Below are 26,863 nucleotides of genomic sequence, written 5' to 3'. Positions count from 1 at the left end.
TCTATTGCTCTATCCTCAAGTTTACAGATACTATCCTCTGTAAACTCTATTCTACCACTTAGCCCATTCAGCAAGTTTTTAATTTTTATTATTGTATTTTTCAGTTCTATAATTTCCATTTCTCTTTTATAACTAATATTTCTTTTCTGAGATGTTCTATTTTGTTAATTTGTTTCAATAGCATTTGTAATTGCTTGTTAGAATATTTTTATGATGGCTGCCTTTAAATTTCATTGTCAGATAATTCCAAATGTGATTCATCTTGGTAAGCATTGGTTCTCTTTTCTCATTCAAGTTCTGATTTTGCCAGTTCTTGGTATGACAGGTGATTTTTTATTTTATCATCAACATTTATGCTAGAAGATTCTGGATACTATTTAAATCTTTTATATTAGGAGGTAGTCCTTTTGTTTAGATTTAGCCACCCGGGTTTTGGTTTACTTTTTCAGGCTGTCGTTCTAATAACAATTTAATTTTCAGGGCATTCACAGTGATATTTCAGTTTGCTTAATTTTTTTCTAGTGCCATCATGTTCCCAGTAGTCCCTGCTGGTGACTCTGCTGGGGAGTTGGGGTGGAGGGAGAGGGGCAGCTTCTTTAGGATGGGCCACTTGGGACCTCAAGGTGGGAGAAGGGAAAACTTTCTAGGTTAAAAATCTGTTGTGGTGGTATCCTCTATGCTGTCCCCCCGACCAGCCACCCAGTGTCTGTTACTGGGAAAGGGGTCTCATGCCCAGTAGGGAATGAGAATACAGTCATGCACATCACAATGACATTTCAAACAATGAAAACCCACATATATGACAGTGATATACAATATATATTGCCTAGATGGATATATACCATCTAGATTTGGGTAAGTTCACTCTATGATTTTTGCACAACGACAAAATCACCTAATACATTTTTCAGAACAATTCCCCATTATTAAGTGGTGCATAACTGCACCTCCCTTAGCCACTTATTGTCAGTGAAGTTCCTGATCGAGTCCTCCTTGCTGGAGCCACCAGACTCGCTTGGTATTGTCAGCAAGACTCTCATTCAATATCAGGGAATAAACAAGCCTACCTGAGCCACATCCTGTTCTTAAGTTGAGAGTTAGGGCTTAGGTCACCTTTGCTGTTGGGTGGGGGTTGTAAGAAACCCTGTCACTATTCTGTTCCTCCATTACTGGGGTCCCTAGCTAGTCCACCCTCCTCTTTCTGATTTTCAGAATTCTCCTTCGGTTGCCTCATACATTATTTCCAGAGTTGTACTTAACAGAGGGAAGCAGGGAGGATTAAGTCTGATACATTAGAGCACATAAAACAATGTATAATACATACAGGTAACATGCAATAAATATTACTATTATTGTTATGGAAAGTGATGAGATAAAGATAGAGTTAAAATGGTATCAGTTCAAAGGAGGTATAGATGACTAATCTGAATGGTTAACAGAAACTTTATGGAAGGGCTTAGCATTTGAGCTGAGCATTTGGTAGGATTTCATATATAAAGATTGAGGGAAATGATATTTTACAATAAAACTAAACAAAAATGTACTTGGGAGCTCATTTTTCAAGAAATATGAGTAAAGGTACAAAAGCGATAAAATAGCACTGTATAGGGAACATAACATTATTAAAGTATAGCCTATATAAAAATAAGAGCAGTGGAAAATAAGGTTAGAGAAGCATGTTGGAACCAAATTTTTGAGAACACTAAATTCCAGACTGAGGAATATGGGCAATGGAGAATTGTGGATTTTGAGCAGGTTAAAGAGAAAGAATTAAGCAAGGAAAGAGAAAAGGAAGTGATGGAAGGCATTGAAATTTTAGAGATAAGAAGGCAATGTTTAAGAAAAGCATATTCCAGGCAGAGACTATTGAGTGTGAAAACCCAAAGGCAGAAGCCAAGAGTTTGGCTTGTTTGAGAAATAAAAAGGATGCCACTGTAGCTGGAGCAGAGTAAATAATGGAGGGAGTACTGGAAGGTGAGGTCAGAGAAGTGAGAGCAAAGTAAGGGACCATATCGTGTAAGATCTTAGGTCCGCTACAAGAACTTCAGCTTTTATTTCAGGTGAGATAGGAGAGTGGCGAGCAAGAGAATGACATCATCTGACTTATGTTACATCAGATAAAACGCTCTATTGAAAAGCTGAACTTAAAGTCCTATTTCCCATTGGCTTATATTTGGCAAATTTTTGTTTTTGTATAGAGAGCTAAGAGTAATTGAAGAAGAGGAAGAGGAGAAAGAGGAAGAGGTGGCAGCTGTATTGTCCATCATCTGCAAATGTTAAAATATTTACTATCTGGCTCTTAAAAGAAAAAAAATTTGCTAAATCCTGTGTTGTACTATAATTTCAGAGATGCTTCATTATTATTGAAATTCGTATTGTCATATTTTTATTAAGTTATACAAGGTACTACACACGTTATTATTATAATCAACCCTCTGAGGGAGCTGATATTATTCCTCATTTATAAATGAGGAAATAGGTTCAGAGTGACTGAAGAGGCTTGCCTACTTTTTCATCTAGGAGGGACTAGTTTGTATCAGACCAACTCTTATGCTTAAAACAACTAGTCTACAAAAGCTAAAATAAAATACAAATCACATCCATTTCAAGGCATCAGAGCACAGTCAGGCAGCCAGGGTTTGAAAGAACAAGAGCCCAGATTTAAAAGAAAAGACTGAAATTAATCCAAGATGGTGTGCTGTGCTACTTTTTCCCTCAGGGAATATCCTGTTGATTTATAACTGGCCAGGGCGGAAAGGATGAGAAGCGGAGAAGAGGCTAGGAGACCACACTGGAGCTTAGAGTTATCAAGTCAGGGAGAGCTTTAAAGGCCAAGCGAGCTTGAATTCAGGGCAACTTTACCCGTGAAAGGATCTGCCAATTTGTAAACAGTGGCCAAGAGATGGAGAAGCCACGCAAAAATCTTCAAAAAGATTTCTATTTTGAAAGTAAAACAGAGCTTTTAGGAGTCTCAATGCTGGAAAGGAAAAAAAAATGGGTTCCTAAAAAAACACCACTATCCAAACTGTTACAAGAGATAGAAAACCTGAAGAGACTTAAAACTATTAAGGAAACTGAATCCATAATTTAAAATTTGTTCATAAAAAGAGCTCCCAACTCAAATGGCTTCACCAGAGCGTTCTTCCAAACATTAAAGAAAGGAATGACGCCCATCTTACCAAACTTCTCTAAACAGAAAAAAAAGCTAAATATCCCACCTTATTTTATGAGGCCAGTATAACCTTTATACCAAAAACATTCCAAAGACATTACGAAAAACAGAATTATAGGCTACCTCTCTCTGATAATATTTTGTTTATCAGAGAGTTGGCCCATAATTCTTGTTTTTATATTAACAAATAACATCCAGAGATATGTATTTTTAAAAGAAAATATATCTTGATCAAATTTGCTTTATTCTGGGAATGCGCAGATGGTTTAACACAGACACAAACATTAAACAATATAATTCACATTAATAAATGGATAAATGGGGAAAAATTCAGGGATAACCTCAATAGATGCAGAAAAGGCATATCATAAAAATTCTACACTGATACATCACTTAAAAAATGCCTTAGTAAACTAGATTAGAATGAAACTTCCTTCACCTGATAAAGTGCATATACAGAAAACAGTGATATTTTCATCAAAAAACATGATAAGCCACAGACTGGGAGAACATATATATATATTTATTTATTTCCCACATCCAAAATTAATAAAGAACGCCTATTGATTGCTAAGTAAAAGGTAGATAATCAGTAGAAAAATGGTCAAAAGACCAGACCAGAGGATATCTGGGTAGTCAGTTAACATATGAAAAGATCATCAACCTCATGAGTTATTGGTGAAATACAAATATTAAAACCACAATGAGATACTTTTCCAGAGCTACTAAAATGATTTAAAGCACAATACGAAGTACTGGCAAGGATGTGGAGCCGTTAAAACTCATACTGCTGATGGCTAGGCAAAAATTGATACAACTTCTTTAGAAAAATTATCTGGCACTGTCTATTAAAACTAAACATATGTGTGCATATCCTATGACCCAACAATCCACTCTAATATATATACCCAACAAAAGGCATCAAGAATGTTCCAGCAGCACTAACTGCAATAGCCAAAAAACTGAAAATAAAACTAATGTCCAGGTACTGCAAAACGGATGAATAAACTGTAGCATATTCATTTAATGAAGTATTAAATAGAATAAAAATGAATGAATTACTTCTGTGTGCAGTAATATGAATTAATCTCACAGATGCAATTTTTAAAAAAGCAAAATAAGAAAAATATATGATTTCATTTACATAAAAATCAAAGACAAGAAAAACTAAGTTGTGATGACAGAAATCAGGAATAAGAAAACACACAGAAGTTGATGACTAGGAGAAAAGCAAAAGGGAGATTTGGGGTACTGAATTCTTCATCTATAATAAGATGGTCACATGTATATATTCGTTTTGAGAAAATTCACCAAGTTGTACACTTATCACTTGTGCACTTTTATATATGAATGCCACACTTCTCTTTTCTTTTAAAAGAATTATTAGTAAGAGAAAGAGGGTAGTAGGATTGAGAAGGGGGGGTGGGACAGAGGTATCTGATATCACATACCACCAGTGTGTCTGATTACAAGCCCATGCTCTGAACCATTACTGCTTATTTATCTTTAGATTTTACCAGTAATTTTAGATACTCAAAAAACTGAGGATCTTGATTTCATCTGACTGAAATAATTATATTATTGTCTCACCAAAGCCCAGGGAATATTTTATCCTTAAGGACTGTAGTGGTTATTCCATTTATACATTAAAAGCCAACCATTCAAAGGGATAGTCATTTTTTTCAAAAACTGATGTTGGGACAACTGGGGGGGAAAAAAAACCCCAGTAACTCTAATAAATAGGGGTAACATTTTTGTAAACAAAAATGAGATTTAATATTTATGAATGTTTATATGTTAGTGTATAAACCATCAGGTTTCAAATCAGCATATTAAACAATTTTTGTAGAACAGAATATACAAACACATTTCAATACAATGAGAAAGTAAAAAAAAGGTTTGTAAAGATATGCATCAAAAGTTAACATAATTAACATAAGTATTGCTTGATGTTTAGGAGTGATTTCTCTTTTTTCTCCTATACCTCTATTTTCAGTTCTTCTGATATGAACATGTTACTTAAGTGGTTTTTAAAAATCTTCAAAAAGTACATATTATATGATTCTATTGATACGTCGTTCATAAATAAGCAAAACTAATTGCTTGAAGAAAGGAGGAGAGATTATCTTTGGGGATATAAATAATATCAAGAATGGTGCATAAATGAGGCTTCTGGGATGCTGGTAATGTGTTATGTCTTGAGATGAGTTACTAGTTGTTACCTGGGATGTTTAGTTTATGAAAATCCATTGAGCTGTGCACTTTTCTGTACACATACAATTCAATAAGAAGTTTATCAAAACTAAGTACAGTGTTTTTGCTTCTCTCAGTAAAATATTTTACCTGTTGCCTTGCTTTTTCTCATACATGGCCTTTAATATATTTTTTTTCTTGTGTGGATCAGTTGCCCACTATCAGGTTGGGGGCGGGGGGAGTTCATCCTTAATATGGAATTATTAGTTTATTCTGAGCCCAAACTATATTAGCAACATTAAAAATGAACTATATATATTTGGTCTCTTATCATTTTCTTCTTCCCTTACAATTAAATGTTTTGTTTTTTTAATCTACCTAAATGAAAGTTCTGGTTATTTTCAGGTAAAGAAAACCTTATATCATAGCAATCTTATGAATTAACTTTAATTTAAATGTCAAAATGATATCACATAGTTACCTGATAATGAGGTTTATACCATTGCTTTAAGTCCCAATCCCAAAGAATCATCTGAAAAATAAAATAAAAATCACTTCGTTACAAAGCAGAAATAAACGAATATATGTAAAGACAAAAAGCATCTCAATTACAGATACTTAAAATAACTTAAAGTTTGAAGAGAGGAATTGGCAAGGTAGGAATAAAAATGATCTCTAGACGGAATATTTTATTAATTATTCAATCCGATTGAGAAATCAAAAGAAAAGCCAGAATAAAATCACTAAAATAAGTTATATTAACCTTCAAAATATCTATTGCCACAAAATGAAAAACACAAATCCAAAATCATATCCAGTCAACCAGAAATACCAAAAAAAATTATAAATCATCAGACACTCTTCTTCCCTCCCCACCCTCTCCAAATGATCATTTATTATTTTAAAGCAGTATCAATGGGTGGTGCTATTTCCTTACCAATAAAGTTCTTTTGTCAAAAGCAGTTTTAAAAGCTTGTTCTTGCAGTTAGATTAAGTAAAAGGAATACAGCAAAACAAGCAACACAGAACCCTTTTGATATGCAGATAATTAGTGAAGATTTTCCTGTTTGTCTCCTTTATACACTGGTAACTTAGTCCCAGACTAGTTTTTTCTTGCCCCTTTTTTCCTAGCAGGCTTTCTGGCTGCTTCCCCATCCAATAGTCACTATGCCCAAGGAGATAAAATTAGCTTTAATTTAGCAAGCTATAACTGCTACCTATCATTAATCTTAAATGTCTTTTAAGTTTACTTAGTTAATAAGTAGGTCTTTTGCCTAAATAATTGATAATTGCAGTTTTTCTCTATATGAACTCTAGTCTTGAATATAAGCCTAGTTAATTTGTAATATAATCACATAATCTCTATATACTGAACTATTTGTGTTGTTTCTTGTCCTTGATCTTAAGTTTCCTTGCTTGTAAAAGATCTTAAAGTGCTACCTACTCTATCATTGGTCCAATATTTTATCAGGAGTTGGCAGACTTTTTCTGTGAAGGGACAGATAGTAAATATTTTAGGCTTTGTAAGCCACACAAGGTTTCTTAACTTTGTGGCATAAACTTTGTGTTTTGTTTTTGCTTTACAACCCTTTCAAATGCAACAAACAAACATTCTTAGTTCTAGGGCCATGCAAAAACAAACTGCTGGTAGGATTTGGTCAGTGGGCGGCTATAGCTTGCTGTGCCCTATTTTAGATAATATATCCACATTTAATCACTCAAAAAATTGTCAGTTGTCTTTACTACCACCTCCTTGTCAACATCCTTGCAGAAGGTCATCTCTTGCCAGTGAAGAGAAACCTGTTCTTTCCCAAAGAAATCCAGACATAGTCTAACCACTTACAAAATTCTTAGACAAATACTCACAAAATGTCTATGGTATAATTACATGCAAAGTACATCATATATATCAGTAGACTCGTTAAATTTATGCAGTATTTTAAATGGCCCTAAGTGTCACCCTGATATAATTATTTCTGGTTGTGACTTAATCAACATACTTTCTATATTCTAGTGACATTAATTAATGTAGTTTAAGATTTGATAACTTCCTAAAAACACTTACAATATGATTAATATAACCAAAAATCTCTAAGTTTCTTTTACACAGCAGCTCATTCCTACTTGCAGTCACTTTCTCTAGGGTCAAAAATACATTTACCAAAAAGGAACAGGTTTTGGTCTGAAATCCCCTGCATATGAGGAACTGAAAACGTACAGTGAAAGCCACAAAATGCTGGTAGACTGCCTTCTGCGTAAAAGACAGTTTAAGGTATGGAAATACATTTTTGAAGGAATTAGAGGAAAGCAATTTGTCATAAACTAAGAATGGTTATTTCTGAATGAGTAAGAGACAAACTAAGAGGAACTAGGAAAGTTATAGAAGGTTTGTAGAAAAGGAATACTGAGGAAGGACATCTTGTGTGGTTAAGCTGGGTAAGACTGACAAATCTAAGTAAGTGAATTTTTAAAACATCAAAAGTAAACTAGTGCAAAATTAGAGGTTGGTTTTCTCTTTAAAAAGACTATTAGTCTGTTGCCAATATTATGAAAAAAGTTCTATACTCTTTATTATCATGGGAAACTCTATGTCTAACTCAGTCTCCCAGTGTGGCCGCCTGGGATGCGTCTTACAAAACTGGGCCACATTTAGCTGTGGACCAATGAAGAAAAAGAATGTTTTTCCTTTCTAATGTGGCATGGCCACAATATGCTCCAGAGTCAGGAGAATATTGGCCAGAGGACGCATCCTCAAAATGCCATACCATCTTGCAATTCGAGTTCTGTGAAAAAGAGGAAATCCCCTATATACAAGCATTTATGCTTTTGTGTCAGAAAGCCCACTCAAATGAAATGTCAAATTATGGTACACCGGGCTGGAAAACTGGGCAAGTTAGTCTTACTCGAATCCCAGGAGAAGAAAGGTGACTTGTTATTACTCCAGCTTGATGCTTCAGCAGCAGCAGCCACTCTGTGCCCCTATAGCAGTAACGCAGCCGCACCCCCTGCCCTACTATCTCCAGCTGGAGACTGGGCTCTGCCAAGACTCAGGAATGGTCTCCCCATCTCAGTTCCAGCAGGGTACCAAATTTGGTCAGGAGTCAATTCCAATTAAGGCAGATGTCAATTGGAGGAATTGATGCTAACAAATAACTGGCGTGAATGGTTTGGATGTATGCACCCTTGAGAACTTCTGACCTCTTTAACCGGAAAAAGAATACGCTCACCAACAGGACAATCCTAGAACGATGGAAAGTCTCTTTTCCTCCATTTTTGCCACACATAACCTGACTTGGGCAGATATCCAACATCGATTGAACACCTTGCTTACTGTTGAAGAATGGTGGGTTAGCTTTCTAAGGCCAGAGAAGAAGCTAGTTGCCCGCACAATGATGAGACTGCATAGGGACTTGGGCCCAGGCGGAAGGAATGCCCAATAAGCTGACCACAGAATGACACCACCCCTCCACTCCTTACACAAAAGTGCAGAAGTAGCCAATTATAATCTCCCTTCGAACTTTCAGGTGTCGAACCAATGTTTCGCATGCGCAGGTGATTAGGTTTGACCCCCGGTAAGATGAGCAGTTTCACCATCTTGCCCCCAAAGCGGAGGCGCGAACACCGTTACCGGCAACATAGCTACTAAGAAATCTCACTTTCAAAAAAAAACTCGCCTTTTCGCACAAATTCACTTGGTCCCCAGCTTACAAAAGCTGCCAAGCAGAGGCATCACACGAGTCAGTTCGCAGGACCTTCCTATCCTCTGTGCTGCCTCCCCTTGTGCTGAGCATAAGCTTAATAAAATTTGTCTGGAAAATTTTCTGGGGTTTTCTCTAGATTTCTAGCTTGGCAATCCAAGAACCCCAGTGCCAGTAACAATGACACACCCCAAAACCCTGTGCGAACTGAAGCTGCAGCTGTTACCCCACGCTGGTATAGAAACAATAAGGATCAGCCCAAGCTTGAACATTCAATTGCATTCGGCTTAGGTTAAGGAAGGGAGTGCCCAAACAAAAAGGTTTTAGTAAGGTCCAGCAACTAAAGCAGTGTCCAGATGAAAACCTGTCTGAATTCGTAGAATGTACTTTTGAGGCTTATCGCCGATATACTTATGTGGAGTCAAAGGCCCCTGAAAATTTAAAGGCCCTTAACATGACTTATTAGGCAAAATGTCCCTGATATTCAAAGAAAGCTTCAAATGGTTGACAGCGCCTTCGGAATGTCTATATCTTAGCTGACGGAGATTGCTTTTAAGGTTTTCAATAGCAGACTGATAAAAAAAAAAACAACAACAAAAGATGAAGCAACAGGCTGACTTGCTAGCTGCTACTCTGACCACCAGAGGGCCTAAGAAGACAAGAAACAAGGTAAGGTACTCTGGAGCAATGGACCTGCACCAAAAGTAGACCCTAAACAATGTGATTACTACAAGGAAGAGAGGGTCATTGGAACAAAGACTGCCCAAAGTCTAAACAACGAACAGGACGAAGAGGAAAGAGAAGTGTTACAGACGCCCTAATTATCCCGGGGGTCCGGGGGTTCCAATCAACTCAATTGGCCCCTTCAACATCACTCACATAGAACCCAGGGTCACTCTAATGGGGGAAAGAAATTAACTGACTCTTTGAGTGACACTGAAGCCACATATTCTGTATTAAATACTAGACTGAGTAAACTCCAAAACAATGCTCAGTCCTGGAGCGTCAGAAGAGTCACTATACAAGCCACTTCTCCAGCCATTAGATTGCCAAATGGAAAAAAACAAATCTTAAACATAGCTTCTTATATATGCCAGAATGCCCAGTGCCACTTTCAGGATGAAACTGAACTAAATGCCAAAATACCTTTGCCCCCAAGCCATATTGATATTAAGTGACCTCCAGAAAGAAGCTTGTGCTTTATAGGCCGCATTGCTGGCTTTGCCCAAGAAGGAAGTTCTGGCTGAGGTTCCCAAAGAAATCCTGCAAGAAGTTAAGTCTGAAAGTATGGGCAAAGGGCAAACCCGGAAAGGCAAAAAGAGCCACCGCAATCCAAATACGATTATGAGTAGGAGCAACCATCCCTCATCTAAAACAACACCCTCTGAAAGACCACAGGTACTTCAGCCCAGAAGGCTGAATTACTGGCCCTGACCTCAGTCTTGCACCTAGAAAAGCTAAGAGAGTCAACGTCTACACTGACTCCAAATATGCATTTACCATGGTAAACACCTAAAGGGCTATTTGGAAAGACAGCTCTTAACATCAGGAGGTAAAGAAATTAAACATACCCAAGAGATATTAAATCTCCTGCAAGCAGTTATGGAACCTCAGGAGATTGCTATCATTCATCGTCTCAGCCATCAGAAGATAGGCGGCTTAATCTTTCAAGGGAACGATAAAGCAGACTCGGCTTCTAAGCTGGTGGCCTGAACAAATGTCCCGATATCCCCTGGTGGCATGTTCCTGACACTGATTTAAAACTAGCCCAGCCTGCACATTCTTTAGAAGACCTAGAATAAGCAAAAAAGTGGGGCTTCACCACTCACCAGAAAGATGCACGGATAAGCAGAAGCAGAATAATTCTAAACACCTAATGGAAGAAACAGTCAACTCTATCTACCAGAGTACTCATTATGCACGGGATGCCACACTCCAATGGATACAAAAATATATTACTGAGCCGGGTATGTAGAGGACTCTTCAAAAGGTGATTCAAAAATGCACCCTCTATGTCAGAAATAATCCAGAGATGGGACTTCTCCTTGAAGTCAGAGGACTCCAGTGCTGAGAATTGGGCCCAGGATAAGACTGGCAAATTGACTTCACTGTGATACCCGAAACTACTGGAAATTATCTATATTGGTAGTATGTATAGATCCCGCGATAGGAATGGGTTGAAGCATTTCCATGGAGATCAAAAAGGGCATCAGAAGTAATAAAGACTTTATTAAAAGAAATTATTCCTGGATTTGGATTGCCTTTTTCTATCCAAAGTGGCAACAATAGCGCCTTTATTGCTAAAGTAACCCAGGAAGTCTCCAGTCTCTTAGGAGTACAGTGTAAACTCCGCACTTCTTAGAGACCACAGTCCACTGAAAAGATGAAAAAGATAAACCACACTTTAAAGAAAACTATTGCCAAAATTTGTCAAGAGGCCAATTTAAAATGGGGCAAGATACTGCCCATTGCTTTGCTTAGGATTAGAGTGGCCCTCAGAAGCAAGATTCAACTGACTCTTTATGAAATGTTATATGGGAGACCCTCATGTCTTCGAGAAAACACTGGGGAAACTGGGGACCCTAAAGGTCAAAGAACCAGACACTACCAGATATGTACACTATTCGAGGTTGACTTTAATTGCTATTCATAAGTTTGCTTCTGTCAGGGTGAACTACCCCTAGAAATGTCCCTTTACACCATTTCAATTCTGGAAATTGGGTACTTTCAAAATCCTGGAAAAATAAATATCATGATGATCAGCTTGAACCTAAAGAGGAAGACCCTATTAGATTTTAGTAACAATTCATTCCTCTGTCAAACTAGAAGGAATCAAGCCCTGGATCCACCACTCCTGAGTTAAGCCAGCTCTAGATTCACGCCTTTCTGTCTGAGTGACAATACCATCAGGAAGCACCACTCAATAACCTGAGTACTCTTACGAGCCTATCTCAGACTGCAGGATATTCATCGAAAGAAAGAAAAACATCTGAAAACACGGGCTGAACCTCATCAAAATGAGGACCACCGACTGGATAAATTCCAAGATAATGTTTGTTTCCTAATCTCTAACTTTCTCCTGTTGTTTCAATTTCCATCAGGTTTTCTGGAGCACAAGCTCACCGGCTCTCCAGACTGGCACCAATCTTAAACTAATTTCTTTCAGTCTGTGTGTGCAGGCAGATGAACTCTTGTTCAGCTCAGTAACAGTTCTTCCCATCATCATGACATCTGTAAATCTTAATGTTTTCTTAAGTTCACAATAAAAGTACAGAATAGGAGTGAAGACAGAGCCACACGATGGGATGGGTCATTGAGTTTGAAGCTACAAACTTACCTGAGTATACTATTGTCCAATCTATACTTCTGTATTTCTTTTACAAGGGTACCATCAAACAGTGACTAATGCCCATACCTCATTTCCCCAATTCATTAGTCTAAGTAGAAGCTGATTTCTTTTGCTAATTCAAGCATACTTCCATTAGGATACTTTCTTAACACTGAGTCTTTCTTCACTCACCTATATGATTAAATAAATATTATACTCTAATGTTAAAAGGCATATTTTTATTCATATCATACATTCTTAGTGTTGTTCTATCACTCCTAAGGTGAAAATTAGTTCTTGGGGGCAAAAAATAATAATCTTAAAAATGTTAAAATGATGCCTTCGAAACGCCACAGTACATAATCATATATACTCTGTAAATATATGGTATTAAGATTTCATAGAGGGGAGGGATGATTAGGAAAAAATGTCTAAAAAGGTTCCTTAGTGGGGTGATAATGAAAATAGGATCAAGAAACACTGATATAAAGCAGCCCTGCTTGTTGCTTATAGAAGCAACATTAGCTCAATTCTGAGAGTGTTCCCTAATGCACTGAAGGCCATTACGAGGCTACCAACGCAGAAGCCGCTGCCAACATGAGAGGTAATGTACACCCTATTCTAATTGTGCTCTTAGAGGTTTCTAAAAACCTTACTGCGTACAAATTTTTTTCTCTATGCTGACTTTTTAGATCTCTCTACTGTAGCCTTTATATTGCAGTCCACCTCCCTTAATAAATACACTCCTCCTTAGCTCGTCATTCCATTATCATAGTTTTCTCTCACTTGAAACAGCTAGGCTGGCTTTGACAGAACTCTTAAGCAGAAGCTCATTCTTACTTCAGTCCCTTTCTCTAGCATCAAAAATACATTTACCAAAAAACAGCAAGTCTTTGTCTGAAATCCCCTGCATATTAGGAACCAAAAACAGATACGATGAAAGCCACAAATTGCTGGTAGACTGCCTTCTGTGTAATCTGAATGACTAGAATATTAGTGATTTTGAGAAAACAAAATTTTCTGCATAAGTAGAAGATGTATGACCCAGGAATTCTGCAGCTAAATATATCTTGGAGCAGCACTGTTCAAAGTGTGGTCCACAATAAGATAAATACAGAAATTAAGAGTAAATGTTTGGAAATTTTTATAGCAACTTGACATTGCTGAGTCCTTTTTAGGGTATTGTACAAAAGCATCAATCCACAACAGATTGAGGAGAAAATCCCAAAGCTTGATCTTTTGCTATATAGTTTGACACCAGGAGAAAAGAACATGAATGCACACAGCTGCACTGTTTTGGGTGGCAAGAAAACTAGATACAACCGAAATGTCCAATCACAAAATGGAGAAATTCTGGCATGCAATGGAATACAACAGTGAAAATGGAGTACCATATGAATGAATCCCAGAAACAACGCTGAATGAGAAAAGCAAGTCTCAGAAAAATACATACAGTATAATTTCATACGTGGAAAATAAAATATATGTTGAAATAACCTTTTTATGAATATAAATATATGGAAAACTAAAGAAATGCAGGATGGTGAACAACTCTAAGGAAGAAGAGAACTGGATCTAAGAGTGGCACACAGGGAACTTCAAAGTTATTGGTAATCAAAGTTAATGGTAATGGCGAGTAGATGGTGTTTGTTATCCTTAGTCTCCATACTTTATGCATATTTTATAGTAAATTAAGAATTTAGGAAGGTAAAAAAAGTAGAGATAGCGAATAGAAAGAACCTTTGAGAAATCGTGCTGCAAGTGGCAAGAACGAAATGGAGCAATATTTAGAAAAGAACGTGAGATAATACTCCTTTTGTCATTAACATGGTAGGTTCTACTGCTTGTTTGCACTTAATAGGAATTATCCAAGTCAGTAAGAGAACTAATGATATAAATTACCCAACGGAGCAAAATCCTCAATGAAAATAGAGCTCAGTGTCTCTATAATATTAGCACTTAGATCAGTAACACAGTATTAGCCATTATTCATCAAATTATGACCTGTGAATAACGAGTTATTTCTCAGCGGTGGGAACTATTTAGATGGGAAAAAGAAATCAATTTAGTTTACACTCTTCTTTAAGAGTACAAATCATCTTAGCTAAAGTATTTTCGTGTCATTAGAATATTGTTTATATCTATTAAGTTTGCATTCTTTTCATTGCGTTGTATTATATCCCGAATCAAAAAAATAAATACATAAATGGCTCAAAATTGGTTTCCTAAAGCTTAAAGTGTTTATAAAAATAGTTGTTTATATAAATAACTTAAAGTGTTTATATAAATAACTCAGAATAAACGCTAAGCCTAGATCAAGAACAAGACTCTAGTGCAAAAAGAATTCAAATCTGTGGGTGTGAAAATACCACACAAACCCATAAAAACAAAAATATGACCAGGACATATAACAGTGACTATCTAAAAGTTGGATTTTTATTTTTATTTTTATTTTTTTTAGGCTTGCAATTCATTCACCTTATATTCTTCTGAATATTGTTTACTTTGAAACTTTGTCAAATAATGATTGAAATCCATGGAAACTTATATGATATATTCAAACAAAACATAAAAATCTTTGTGGTAAACCAATAGAATTTCTCTAGAACAAGAATGTAATGGGTTTTTGTTGTTGTTTTTGTTATTTTTATTTATTTGTTTTTATTTTTGTATGAAACGGAAGATTTTTGTTCCTAAAACAGAAGAGAAAAATACTATGTAGGTACCATTCAGATTCTATGCTCTTCACAGCAAAAGCATGTAAAAAAGATAAATCTATTGCCAAGAAACTTTTTAAAGCTGACCAGACAGATGATAAACATTATGCTGTAAGAGAGAACGTATCAAATAATTTCCAAAATGTATTTACCATATTACAGCTTGGGGTAGCACGGAATTGAAAGGGCATATAAAGTAAAAGAGTAATTACTGTCACATTTGTACACAGCAGATATTTTACTTTACTGCTGGATAAAAGCGCTCATATGCTAGGTCCAAATCAGTTCTTGGTGTATGTGTAATACACATGAAGAACAATGGTAGATAACTTTTTATGTGTTTATCACAGAAAAACCCATACTACAATGATTATCTTGTAAACTATGACAGAGACTAAAAAACAAGTGTTGGAATCAGTTCTGAGACAATCATTATTCTGTACAGCAAGGAAGAGCCTTGCTAAACAATAAGAATATCTCTGAACTGCAAATCTACACGCCACTTTATTCACAGAAAACAGCTGGTGGTTTAAACACACATGCTGAGCATGATTTGATGTTAAAGAAATTGCATAAATGCAAATGTACTCAATCTTTGGCACAGAGTATACATCTTTTCAGTCTGCTGAGGAAAAACTATAAACATAAATAGCAAATATAACAGAAGCATTTTCTTCAATAAAACGTAAAGAACTTTTTCTCAAGCTTTTAAGTATGATAAAACTTAGCTACTGACATAGCCCTAAAAATAATCTTCAGTGAAAATTCACTAAAATTCCAGGGTCCATGTTGAATCTGAGTATTCGAAGCTAACAGCCAAAAAACACTTCTGCCTTCTATCGTAAATTATAATTTCCCTTGGATTTTTCTAACTTAAGAGAAATAGAAGAAAAAAGAGATATTCGTTGGCTATAGAATGAAGCTACAACACAACCTATTTGCTCAGTTTAAGAAACATTGGTAGAAGCATTTGTTTCTCATACATAATAGTTTATGAAGGCTCTTTTAAAATCTTACTTCCATGTAAAAAGCGTATACATTGTTCCTAAGTCAGCAAATTTTAGGCATCTAAACTTCAATCCCAATACTAAAGTAGATTCTGTAAATAATTTACAAGACTAATTTAAATATAGCTAAATTTTGAACCACAGTAAAATGTTATAAATACGGTTCTGCTACACTGTAAGGCATTTAATGAAAGTGTGAAACATTAATTGTTTTTAGGAGCTCCCAATATTTATCTGTTTCTTTCTGAGTTCAAATATAATGCAGTGTCAGAATTTAATATATTTTCACATACTGTGGTTATCTGTAAAAAACTAATTTTAAAAACAGCATTTCTCCTAACATGAGGTATAACATACACTATTAAATTTTTTTTTTAGTTGATTTGATAAAGTGAACCCAAGACTGGAGCCTTTATATAAATTCAGCTTTTCTTTGTGGTTAAAAAGTTGAATCCTGATAAAAGTTTCTGTTTGAATGTTTATAAGTCCAACATGCTTTACAGAGCTCTACAAAACCACCAATACCACAGTGAAACATCAGCAGTACAACCAGGAGATGTTATCAGGCTCAATTACGTCAATGAGGTTATTTCATTGTTCCCTATGCAGCCAAAAAGAAAAACATATATGTGTCTTCAAATCAAACTTACAAAGAGAGCAGTTATAATTACATGAAATTTAAAAGAACATTTATTATGGTACAGCTATGCATTAACTCTTACAATCTCCTTTGCTCTCATATTTCTTGGTGACATTTTATTTGAGTTTCATGTACAAATGTTGCTAATGAAACTGACTGAATTTCAATATGTCTTTTTCTATTTCTTTGCCTTCCAACTTAGGCCCAATGAAGAAAACCATTTAACTCTTTGTGTTTATTGAACATAAACTAAAAACAAAATAAATGGATAGCCAAAAGGTTAAACTAAAACTACTTTCTAACGGTCTAAAGTGCAAAAATAGTAACCCTGACACCATATGGCAAGCCCCGCTCTGTCACAAAAACTGAGAAGCAGAAAAAAAGGTGTCAGGTAGGGGAGGGGGTAGATGGGGAGACTAGTATTACTTAGTAACTACGGTAGTCCCCCCCTTATCTATAATTTTGCTTTCTACAGTTTCAGTTGCCTACAGTTGACTGTGGTCCAAAAATATTAAGTAGAAAATTCCAGAAATAAACAATTCATACGTTTAAAATAGAGCACTATTCTGAGTAGCATGATAAAATCTCACGCCAGCCTGCTGGTGACGTGAATCATCCCTTTGTCTTTCATATCTACACTGTATACACTACCTGCTTAATAGACATCTCAGTTATCAGATCAACTGTGGTAGTATTACAGTGCTTGCGTTCAAATAACCCTTATTTTACTTAATGTCACATTCACATAACTTTTATTACAGTATATTATTATAATTGTTCTATTTTATTAGTTATTGTTAATCTCACTATGCCTAACTTATAAATTAAACTTTATCATAGGTTTGTTATGTATAGGAAAAAACATAGTATATATAGGGGTCGGTACTATCCATGGTTTCAGGTATCCACTGGGGGTTTTTTGAATGTGTCTCCCATGGATAAGGGGGGACTACTCTAATTTCATTTACTACTCTACTAATCAAATTATATGATGCCGGTATGGTGACTTAGACTTCATGCTATCTATCAGCACTATGTTAGGCACTTACTACATATTGTCTCCTTTAATCTTTACTAGAATTCTCTGTGGTAAGCCATATTTCCTCATTTTACAGATGACACAACAGTACCTAAGAAAGGTGAAGTAAACTGCCCAAAGTCACATGACTAGTAAATGGCACAGACAAATTAAATTCAGATCTGCTGAATTCCAAAGCTTTAAAGATTCTTAATCATTATGCTCCACCATCTTAAAATTATTATCCTTTACTAAATACAATGTGCTAGGAATGGGTCCGGTGCTTGGCAACCATGTAAAATCACAGCAACTTTGCAAGTGACCCCATTATATATAGGGAGAAATTGAGGCTTAGTGATTCCTTTGCATTTGCCTCCCAGATCCATTCGTTGCCCTTCACTTGGCCCTAGGGAGGCTGACCCCTATAATCTGCATCACCTAATCTCCCATGCAGCTGGTTTCTCTTTTGGTCGGGAACCACAAGCAGGAAATTGGAATTTAGGAGGAGAGATAAGGTGATTCTCAGCTGCCTGCCTGCCCATACACCATTATCTCTGATAACAACTATGGCCCTCCGTGACTACAACTCTTACCAGATGGTCTTCCCTTCACAGCTTCAGCTATGAGTCTGAAGACAGCATTGGAATCTCTAAACACCATTTCCACCCTTGTTCCTTTAGGCCCTGGGAAGTAACAGCTTCCCACAGTTGCTAGTCTCTAGCATCTCTTGTCCATTTTCAACACTGCTCTTTCTCTCGAAGCAGACTCTTCACGGAAATCTTTTTATGTGAACCACTTTGGGGTGAATTCTGTTTTTTCTTGGGCCCCTAAATAATACAGGGATGATGTAACTAAGTTCTGTCGCATGGCTAGTAAATTGCGGAGCTAGAATTTGTTTTTTTGTTATTTTGGTTGACCTCACAGATTGCAAGGACCTTGTCAGCTACGTTCTCTTATTTTGTATTTGTTACACCTACAGCACTTGGTCTTCCTAGGTAAGTGGTCTCCTGTCCAAGTACTAACCAGGCCCGACCCTGCTTAGCTTCAGAGATCAGATGGGATCAGGCTTGTTCAGGGTAGCATGGCTATAGACCCCGGAGCTAGAATTTGAATTCAGGTTTACTTTCTTCCAATATTATTCCCTTCTATGCTAATAGGATAATTACTTATGCTTTTTGAAAGACCTTTCTTTCCGCACATGAAAAGTATCTTGTTTTTATTTATCAAATCATCAAATTATACTTCAAAACCTGATTCTATATTCCCTGTATTTCATTGTTATTACAGATGTATTTTCTGAGCTCTAGCCAATGGCCAACTTTGCCATAAATAAACTAGATCCAATCCTGTTGCCTATCTGAGGATATTTTGCCAATATTTCTCTCCCTCTGTCCTACATCGTCATTTTCTCTCTCTACTAAATCATTCCCATTAGATTAGAAATTGCTGCAATTTCTCACATCTCACACACATACATACCTTCTCAAGATCACACTTCCACCCAGCCACTGTCCATTTCTCTAATCCCTTTTCCAGCAAAATTCCTCAAAAGAGTGGTGTTTACTTGTTCTAATTCTCAAGGTGACACTGATTTAGCTACACTGGTTTATTTGTTGGTCCTGAACATGCCAGGCAAGTCCAATGAAATTCATTACATAAAACTATTATCAGGTGTGATTTTTCTAAAGCTGTACTGATAATTCAGATTTTATAAAGTAGTACTTGAAATACAAGAGTTCAAAATCTGAAACAAGATGTTTAAAGAGACGGGATAAATATGAGGTGAGTGAGCAAAATATGGAAGTACTGAAGTAATACAGTGGAACAGGCACAGCTTTAACCTGTAAAAGTACCAATTACTTAAATCTCTATCATTTAAAATTTTTATCCATTAGCTCTTAGGAGTCTATTTTTATCATTTAATGTTCTGAAATTGAGCAAAACACTTTTTTTTTAACCTTAAGATTTTCAGAACCATTTTAAAGTTCTAAAACAGTTCCCACACACCGTGATCTAATTAGTATGCTAAGGAAATTAAAGCACAGAGAACCGTTTTCTAAGTATATGAAATTGCCTCTGTTTTACTTTACCAGTATTCTTAATCTCTCATTCTTTCTAGATGTTTATAAGGTTTTACCTACCTATTTCTCTTCTAGACCTCCTATGTCTTTCTAGATATAAACATTGGTCCAGACCTCAGCTGGTTTCTCCAGCTTATGTATGAGCAAAATTTCAGCTCCATTCCTGACCCAGATTCCATATTCTTACCAAGAGATATATATTCTGGGGGAAGTGTGCCAAAAATAACTGAAGAAATTGGGGCCTTTAAAAATATAATTTCTATTTTCCTCCTACCTTATAAAGAAAATGTTTTCCACAAATTATAATTTTCAGTATAATTTAAGCAAGTAAGATTAAATTTATAATAGCTAATATTTAAAAGACCTTACTAAAACATTTGAATAATTCAGGAATGCATGAGGAATATCCTAATTAATATTCTAGAATTCTAAGCATGGTTTATGAACAAGACGAAAAGAAAAAAAAAAAAGGCCCCTCACTTCAATAAGAGAATATGCTACAAATCTGACTCCAGGTCTGGAAAGAAAACCAGGTGATCACAAGTCAAGGTCCTTCTGGGGAGATCTGAGATTAACCTAAAATGGTGGTCTTATGACTAAATCTAAGACATCCCCATCTATAGATACAATAACTCAGATAAACTGATGCTAGAGTCCAGATTCTCAAACACTATACTACAGTGCCTCCCACCTACTTCAGACTCAAACAGAGGAGACTGGCTTGCTTTCCCCCAGTCAGCAATATGAGGCTCATACAACTCAAAGATCCACAATTCGCACTGACGTTCACGTAAAACAAAAGAACTAGGTGGTCCTAGACCTAAACTGGTATACCTTCTGCCTAACAAAGCAAATACAATGTATATAAATTGTCCTTTACAGTTTATCTGGGGGTAGATAAATTATAGTTTAGACTTAAGAATGATGAGCCAATCCAAGCCAGCCTTACTGGAATAACAGTTATATACATGTATTGAGGAAAAAATGAAAAATAACACATGAAAATTCTCTGCTGGAAGTTCTTTTTTTTTTTAGGAATTCTGTTCCTTGGCTCTTTTGTTATCTCTACAGCTCTCTAATGTGTGTACACAGACACATGGCCTTTGTACCCAAATAACACAATGGAGAGAGTGCTAATGGCATTTCACCATAGGCAGAGACTGTAAGTGTATTTCATCATCAACTTGTAATCTCTGCCCCAAGAGAAGTACTTGAAGAGGGTTAAGAATATTCTTCTAGGAAAAAGCTAGAAATTCTCACCAAGGGCTCAGCTCCAGGCTTTGATACTCCTCTGCTGTCTGTTCACCCTACCTCGCCTTTGATCATGAGAACTATCAGTGCCAGCTCTGTGCCCAGGACCATTCTGAGGGCTGAAGTTTCCCATCTTCAAACAAGGTTCTGTCCAACTCTTCTTTGGACAGAGGTTGAAAAGCACTGTAGATAGTATCTAAATATTGTTTGTGTCATGAATTTGAAAGAGAACAATAGTGAGGGTAACCCCGTGAAGTCTCTGCCTTTCACTGTCCTCAAACTTTTGTCTCATCGCAACTAAAACAAAGTAAAACCTAGTTTAAAAGAGAGAGGCACCCTCAGCCTGGCAAACCATAGGCAACAAAGGAGAATGAAAACATGTATGTTTTCTATATATTATTATATTCAACCTTCATATTCATTCCTGTGAGATCAGGATTATTTTTTATATATAATGAAATTTTGATTAAGTAACTGATGAATGAATAAATGACTCATTTTTAACTCCTATCTTCCCCATATCCATTTCAGTGTAGATATTTCTCACTTTCTCTCATTACCATTTTTACATTTGATATCAAGCCTGGATCACTTCAACAGCCTCCAATAAAATTTCCTCTCTTACCATTACATTTACTTTATACAACAAAATCAATCTTCAAAGACATTTGTACCATATTACTCTCCTGTTACAGATAGAATATATTTGGGCTAAAGGGAATTTAGAAGCCAACAATTCCAATGTTCTTATTTTACAGATAAAGAAAATAAAGACCAGAATAATTATGTGGTCTGTCTCTTCTTTCTTACCTCGGTGCCTAAAACCATTCAACTAAAAAATCTACCTGTAGGCAGACATTCAAGTAAACAAAGGAACTATTTACATTTAAGTGAGACAAGCCTCTGCAAAGAAAATAGAAACATCTGCTCTCTGATTAACTTTTTTAATTCTCGACTTCTCTTTCCAAACCAAACTCACATCTGATTATCTCCCCAAACCAATGGAGGGGGTTCAGGGGGACATCTACCAATAAAAATCTGCTTACTGCTTTCTACATCTGATTTAAATGCTAATTAATTTTCTTTGGTTCCTATTTTCTACTTCTTATTTCTTAATCTCAGTAAATCAATGTGACTTCTTAAAACAGAAGAAATAGTTAAAGGCCACAATGGAGGCATTCTTTAAATAATAAAGCTTTTTGAAAACTGCAACTGCAAGTTACTTAGAAAGCAGCAATCAGAAATTACTTTATTCAATATGAGCAAGCACACTGCCAATATGGTAAACATTAAGGACCATAAACAAAGAACTCTGTCTGATTCTACCAAATGGCTACATTTCCAAAGCATAAAAGACATTTCATACAAAAAAAGGACTATACAGGAAAGCAGCACAGGTATATTTAAAAATATATATGTTTAAATTTTATTTTATTATTAGTTTCAAGTATACAGTACCTTGGTTGAACATTTATATAGTTTATGAAGTGATCCCCCTGATTGCTCTTTCTCTCCTCTGGCTCTACATCTAGCCATTACATTACTGCCGACTGTATTCCCTATGCTGTGCTCCCTATTCCCATGACCATCTATCAGCTACTAATCTGTACCTCTGTAACTCTTCACCCCTTTCTCCCAGCCTCCAAACCCCTCTTCCCTATGGGCATTGCCATATTGTCCTCTATATTTGAGTCTGTTTGCGATTAGTTTATCACTTTTGTGAAATTAAACAACTTTTCAAGAATAAAATTTAAAATTTAATAGAGGTACATTTACTAGTTTCTTACCTGCCTTTATTTGAGAACTGAATATTAAATTTATGAGATGTAGATATTAATGAAAATTATCAAAACATCAAAGCATATTTTAATTAACCAAGAAAAAACCTTAAAAAATCAATGTATACTAACAAAACTTTCTTTTTTCTATTTAAAATAAAAATTCAGCATTTTTTTTTATATGGGATAGTTAATGTTGAGACAAATTATTCAAGTTGCCAGCAGTATCTGTTTGACACTGCTAGGCATTAGTTGAGTAAATAAGTTTTGCCATGGTAACTGAGCTTAAAATTAAGCAAACAAAGATACTAGCCCCATAGCGACTTGATTTGAAGGTGAAAAAGGAACTGCTAGTCTATTAAAAAAAAACAGATTCCCAGGGATCATCACAGTATTCTAAACTTATGGTGGTGAAAGTACTAAAAGTTTTATGCTTCGCATAAGCAAAACAACTTTTTCAGTAAATTTTAAATATAGAGATAAATTTAACGCTAGATTTTAAGAAAAATTTGCCCATGTAAGAGACCACTAAACACTAATTTTCCACATATAAAATAGTAAAAATCTGGGAATTATTTAACATGAATTAACTGTTACAATGTGATATGGATCAGCTAAAGAAACTGACAGATCAAAAGCAAGATTCAAGTAACTTGTGAAGAGACCATTTGTAAAAATTAAAACAGAAAGCTTATTTAAAATAAAGCCAAGAGGCCAGAAGGGGGCGCTCTCAAGCCCTACATCGACCAGGGAGCCCAAGAGGAAGATCTGTTTAGAATAGCTCTTCCAATTTCCTCTTCTCTTAATAAAAGTTTTCTTTCCTTTGTTTCTAGGAACTTGCGCATTAGACAGCATGATCCAAATTGCAATTCTCTGTTGTTATGGATTAAACCCATTTTGCTGGAGAAATATCTGGCTGGCTGTTTAAGGTCAGCATATCTAAACAGAAAAACTAACATTTCAGTGTGGAATAATTTATATTCCCAAACATTAAACTTTCTGATAATGCTGTGCAAATAACAGTTACCATTAGTAGCTCCGACTGGCATAGAAAAGGAAACCAGATAGTTATATTAAGATCTGTCAATGATCAAAACATTAGAAATTTTTTAAATACTTCTATTTTTAACTCAGTAGTCTTTTTCCCCAAAATTAATTGCTGCTCTTTTCTTAGGGGGCAAATGTACACAATCTAGTGTTTTTCTGAGATCAGTGAGTCCAGCACAGTGATAAGATGTGCTAATTACTGACCACAAAATTATTAAAACATAAACTAGTCTAGCCTTTTTGGTATGCTGAGGGTAAATGAGGATAGCTCAACAAACCATGAAGCTTGCAATATGTATGTCAGTATAGGCACAGTTTACTAATTCACCAATTATTAATATAAATCGGATGCAAATTATCCATCTTCGGCCTCCAAAAGGACAAGGTCTGATTTGTTCCTGTGATGCCAATATGCAGGAAAGTGAGTACCTAGCACATAACACTTGCTTAATAGTTTTAGAATGAATTAACCTATAACTAGCAATTGTCACATTTTATAAATTTGAAATTTTTGTTATGGAGTCAATGAATACTACTAAAAATAGCTAATATTTATTGAGAGCCTACTATATGCCATTATTTCACTTAAAACCTATTGTTGTCCTCATTTTTACAGTTAACTATGGCTAAGAGAGACTAAGTAACTTGCCCGAATTTATACTGGAAGTGAGCAGCAGAGCCGGAATTCAAACTGTGCTCTAACTACAGAATCTGTAATTCTAATGACAATATTTTACTGGAATATTCATAATTTATTATTATGCTGAGAATCTTTACTATATATGTCTCTTTCATCCTACAGAAATGACCAGTTTTCAAAAATATGAAAATGATAACTTTTCAAGTGATAAATTATTGCAATACATGATTTGTCTTCCTGGCTTTTCGTACACAGCCTCTTGCTGAAGCTGAGCTCTTAACTACTTAAGCAATATTTGCTCCTATGAGAAAGTAGAACAACTTTATGCAGTGGAAGAAGTGGCCTACCAATTTAGGATACCACCACTAAACCACCTTTGTTCCAGACGTCAGTGTAGAAAAGAATGCACTGTCTTAAATCTGTTGTGATGATTAAATAAGAATATGCTTTATAAAATGTAAAACTATAAAAATGCTCACAAAATGGTAGTTGATATGTTGAGGCATGGTATTGTCTAAAATATATGCTGTCTAGATCGCTCATACTTAGAATATGTTACCGTGTATTGTTATATAAATAATCTCTTTCCCTGTGCTGGATATTCTTCATTTGTCTCTTCAGATCCACTCTCCAAATAGCAGCTTTCCCTAGGAGGCTGATCTTTTTGGACTGTATCTACAAGTTGTCATCTGGCTTTTGGTGGGGGATTAAGGGAGGCACGAGCAGGACATGAGAGGGCAGAGAAGAATGAGGGAGAGGTATATTTATAGGTGAGGGTATCATCTCCCACAGGTTGATGGTGGCTGGATTCCTCCATTAAAAGCTACAGCTCCTGTTTGGGAACCTCTCCTATAGTTCCTACAGATACCCCTTGCCTCTTCAGGCCTCAGGTGGTATGGTAATAAGGATTATGGCTTTAACTCTCTTCACACTTTTATAAGCAGTCTTTTATTAAATAATCTTCAGTTACTCCATGTTGATGTGCCATTTGTTTCTTGCAGAATCCTGACTGACACACTACTCAACCAGATTATACTATCCCTTATAATAGAGACACTGTTTCTCATATTTCTTCTTTATCATACTTACATGCAAGTGTAGCATAAACACTTGCATATAAGTATACTAGAAAAAAACACCGGACAAAATCAAAACATCTCAGTTCTATTTTCATGTCTGACTAGCTTTTGTTAAACCTTGATTCTAAGAATAATAAAAAACCATACAAAAAAAGGGAAGACACCAAAATGGAACACTATAAAATATCAATTAATAACATAAGAAGGCAGTAATGGGGGAATTTACAAACAAATAGGTATGAGAAATGTAGAAAACAAATAGTAAAATAGCAGAAGTAACTCTCTGTTAGTAATTACTTTAAATGTAAAAGTATTAAACTCCAATTAAAAGGCAGAGACTAGCAGAATGGAATAAACAAAATGTGATGATGCAACATATTCTATCTACAAGACATTCACTTTAGATCCAGAGTCACAAATAGGTTGAAAATTGAAATTATGGAAAAATATTTTCCATGGAAATAATAAACAAAAGAGAGCTAGAATGACTACTAATATCAGACAAAACAGATGTTAATAGATTATCATAAGACTAAAGACCTTATATATTGATAAAAGGGTCAATTCATCAAAAAACTAACAATTATAGCCCCAAAATATATGAAGCAAAAACTGACAATAAAGCCCCAAAATATGTGAAGCAAAAACTGACAGAAATGAAAAGAATTATAGAGTTTACAATAATAGTTGAAGTGCATATGGAACATGTTTCAGGATAGACCATATATGGGAAGACACAAAATCTCAGAAAATTAAAAAGACTGAAATTGTTCAAGGTATGTTCTCTGAACCCAATGGAATAAAGCTAGAAATGAAAAATGGAAGGAAAACTGGAAAATGCACAAATATGTAAAAATTAAACATATTCTTAAACAACCAATGGGCCAAAGAAGAAATTGCAACTAAAGTTAGAAAATATTTTGAGGCAAATAAAAATAAAAATACAACATACACAAACCTAAAACAGTGCTCTGAGGGAAATTTATAGCTGTAAATGCTTACATTTGAAAAAAGAGAGAGGAGATCACAAATTAATTACTTTACACCTTAAAGAGCAAGGAAGAGTAACTTTAACCGAAAAGTACCGAAAGAAAGAAAATAATAAAGGTTAGATGCAGATAAATGAAATAGAGAATAGAAAAGCAATACAGAGAATGAAGAAAACCAAAAGTCAATTTCTTTAAAAGATAAATAAAACTGACAGATCTTTAGCT

General features: G+C 35.5%; 1 protein-coding gene and 1 pseudogene across 2 annotated transcripts in view; both read right to left on the bottom strand.

Annotated features, from left to right (window-relative positions):
- PDE3B (phosphodiesterase 3B) overlaps positions 1–26,863 on the bottom strand; it is a 140,154-nt gene that overhangs the window by 50,933 nt on the left and 62,358 nt on the right. For both annotated transcript variants that reach the window (XM_039863662.1, XM_039863661.1), the window contains exon 2: positions 5,847–5,897. In XM_039863662.1, coding sequence (XP_039719596.1) covers positions 5,847–5,897 — 51 coding nt within the window. The remainder of the gene's footprint in view (positions 1–5,846; positions 5,898–26,863) is intronic.
- On the bottom strand, positions 18,744–18,866 carry LOC120603300 (uncharacterized; annotated as a pseudogene).

This window comes from Pteropus medius, unplaced genomic scaffold (assembly GCF_902729225.1).
Source record: "Pteropus medius unplaced genomic scaffold, Ma_sr-lr_union100, whole genome shotgun sequence".
NCBI lineage: Eukaryota > Metazoa > Chordata > Mammalia > Chiroptera > Pteropodidae > Pteropus > Pteropus medius.
Note: the sequence above shows the minus strand (reverse complement) of the source record. Positions and strands in the feature narration are given on the sequence as shown.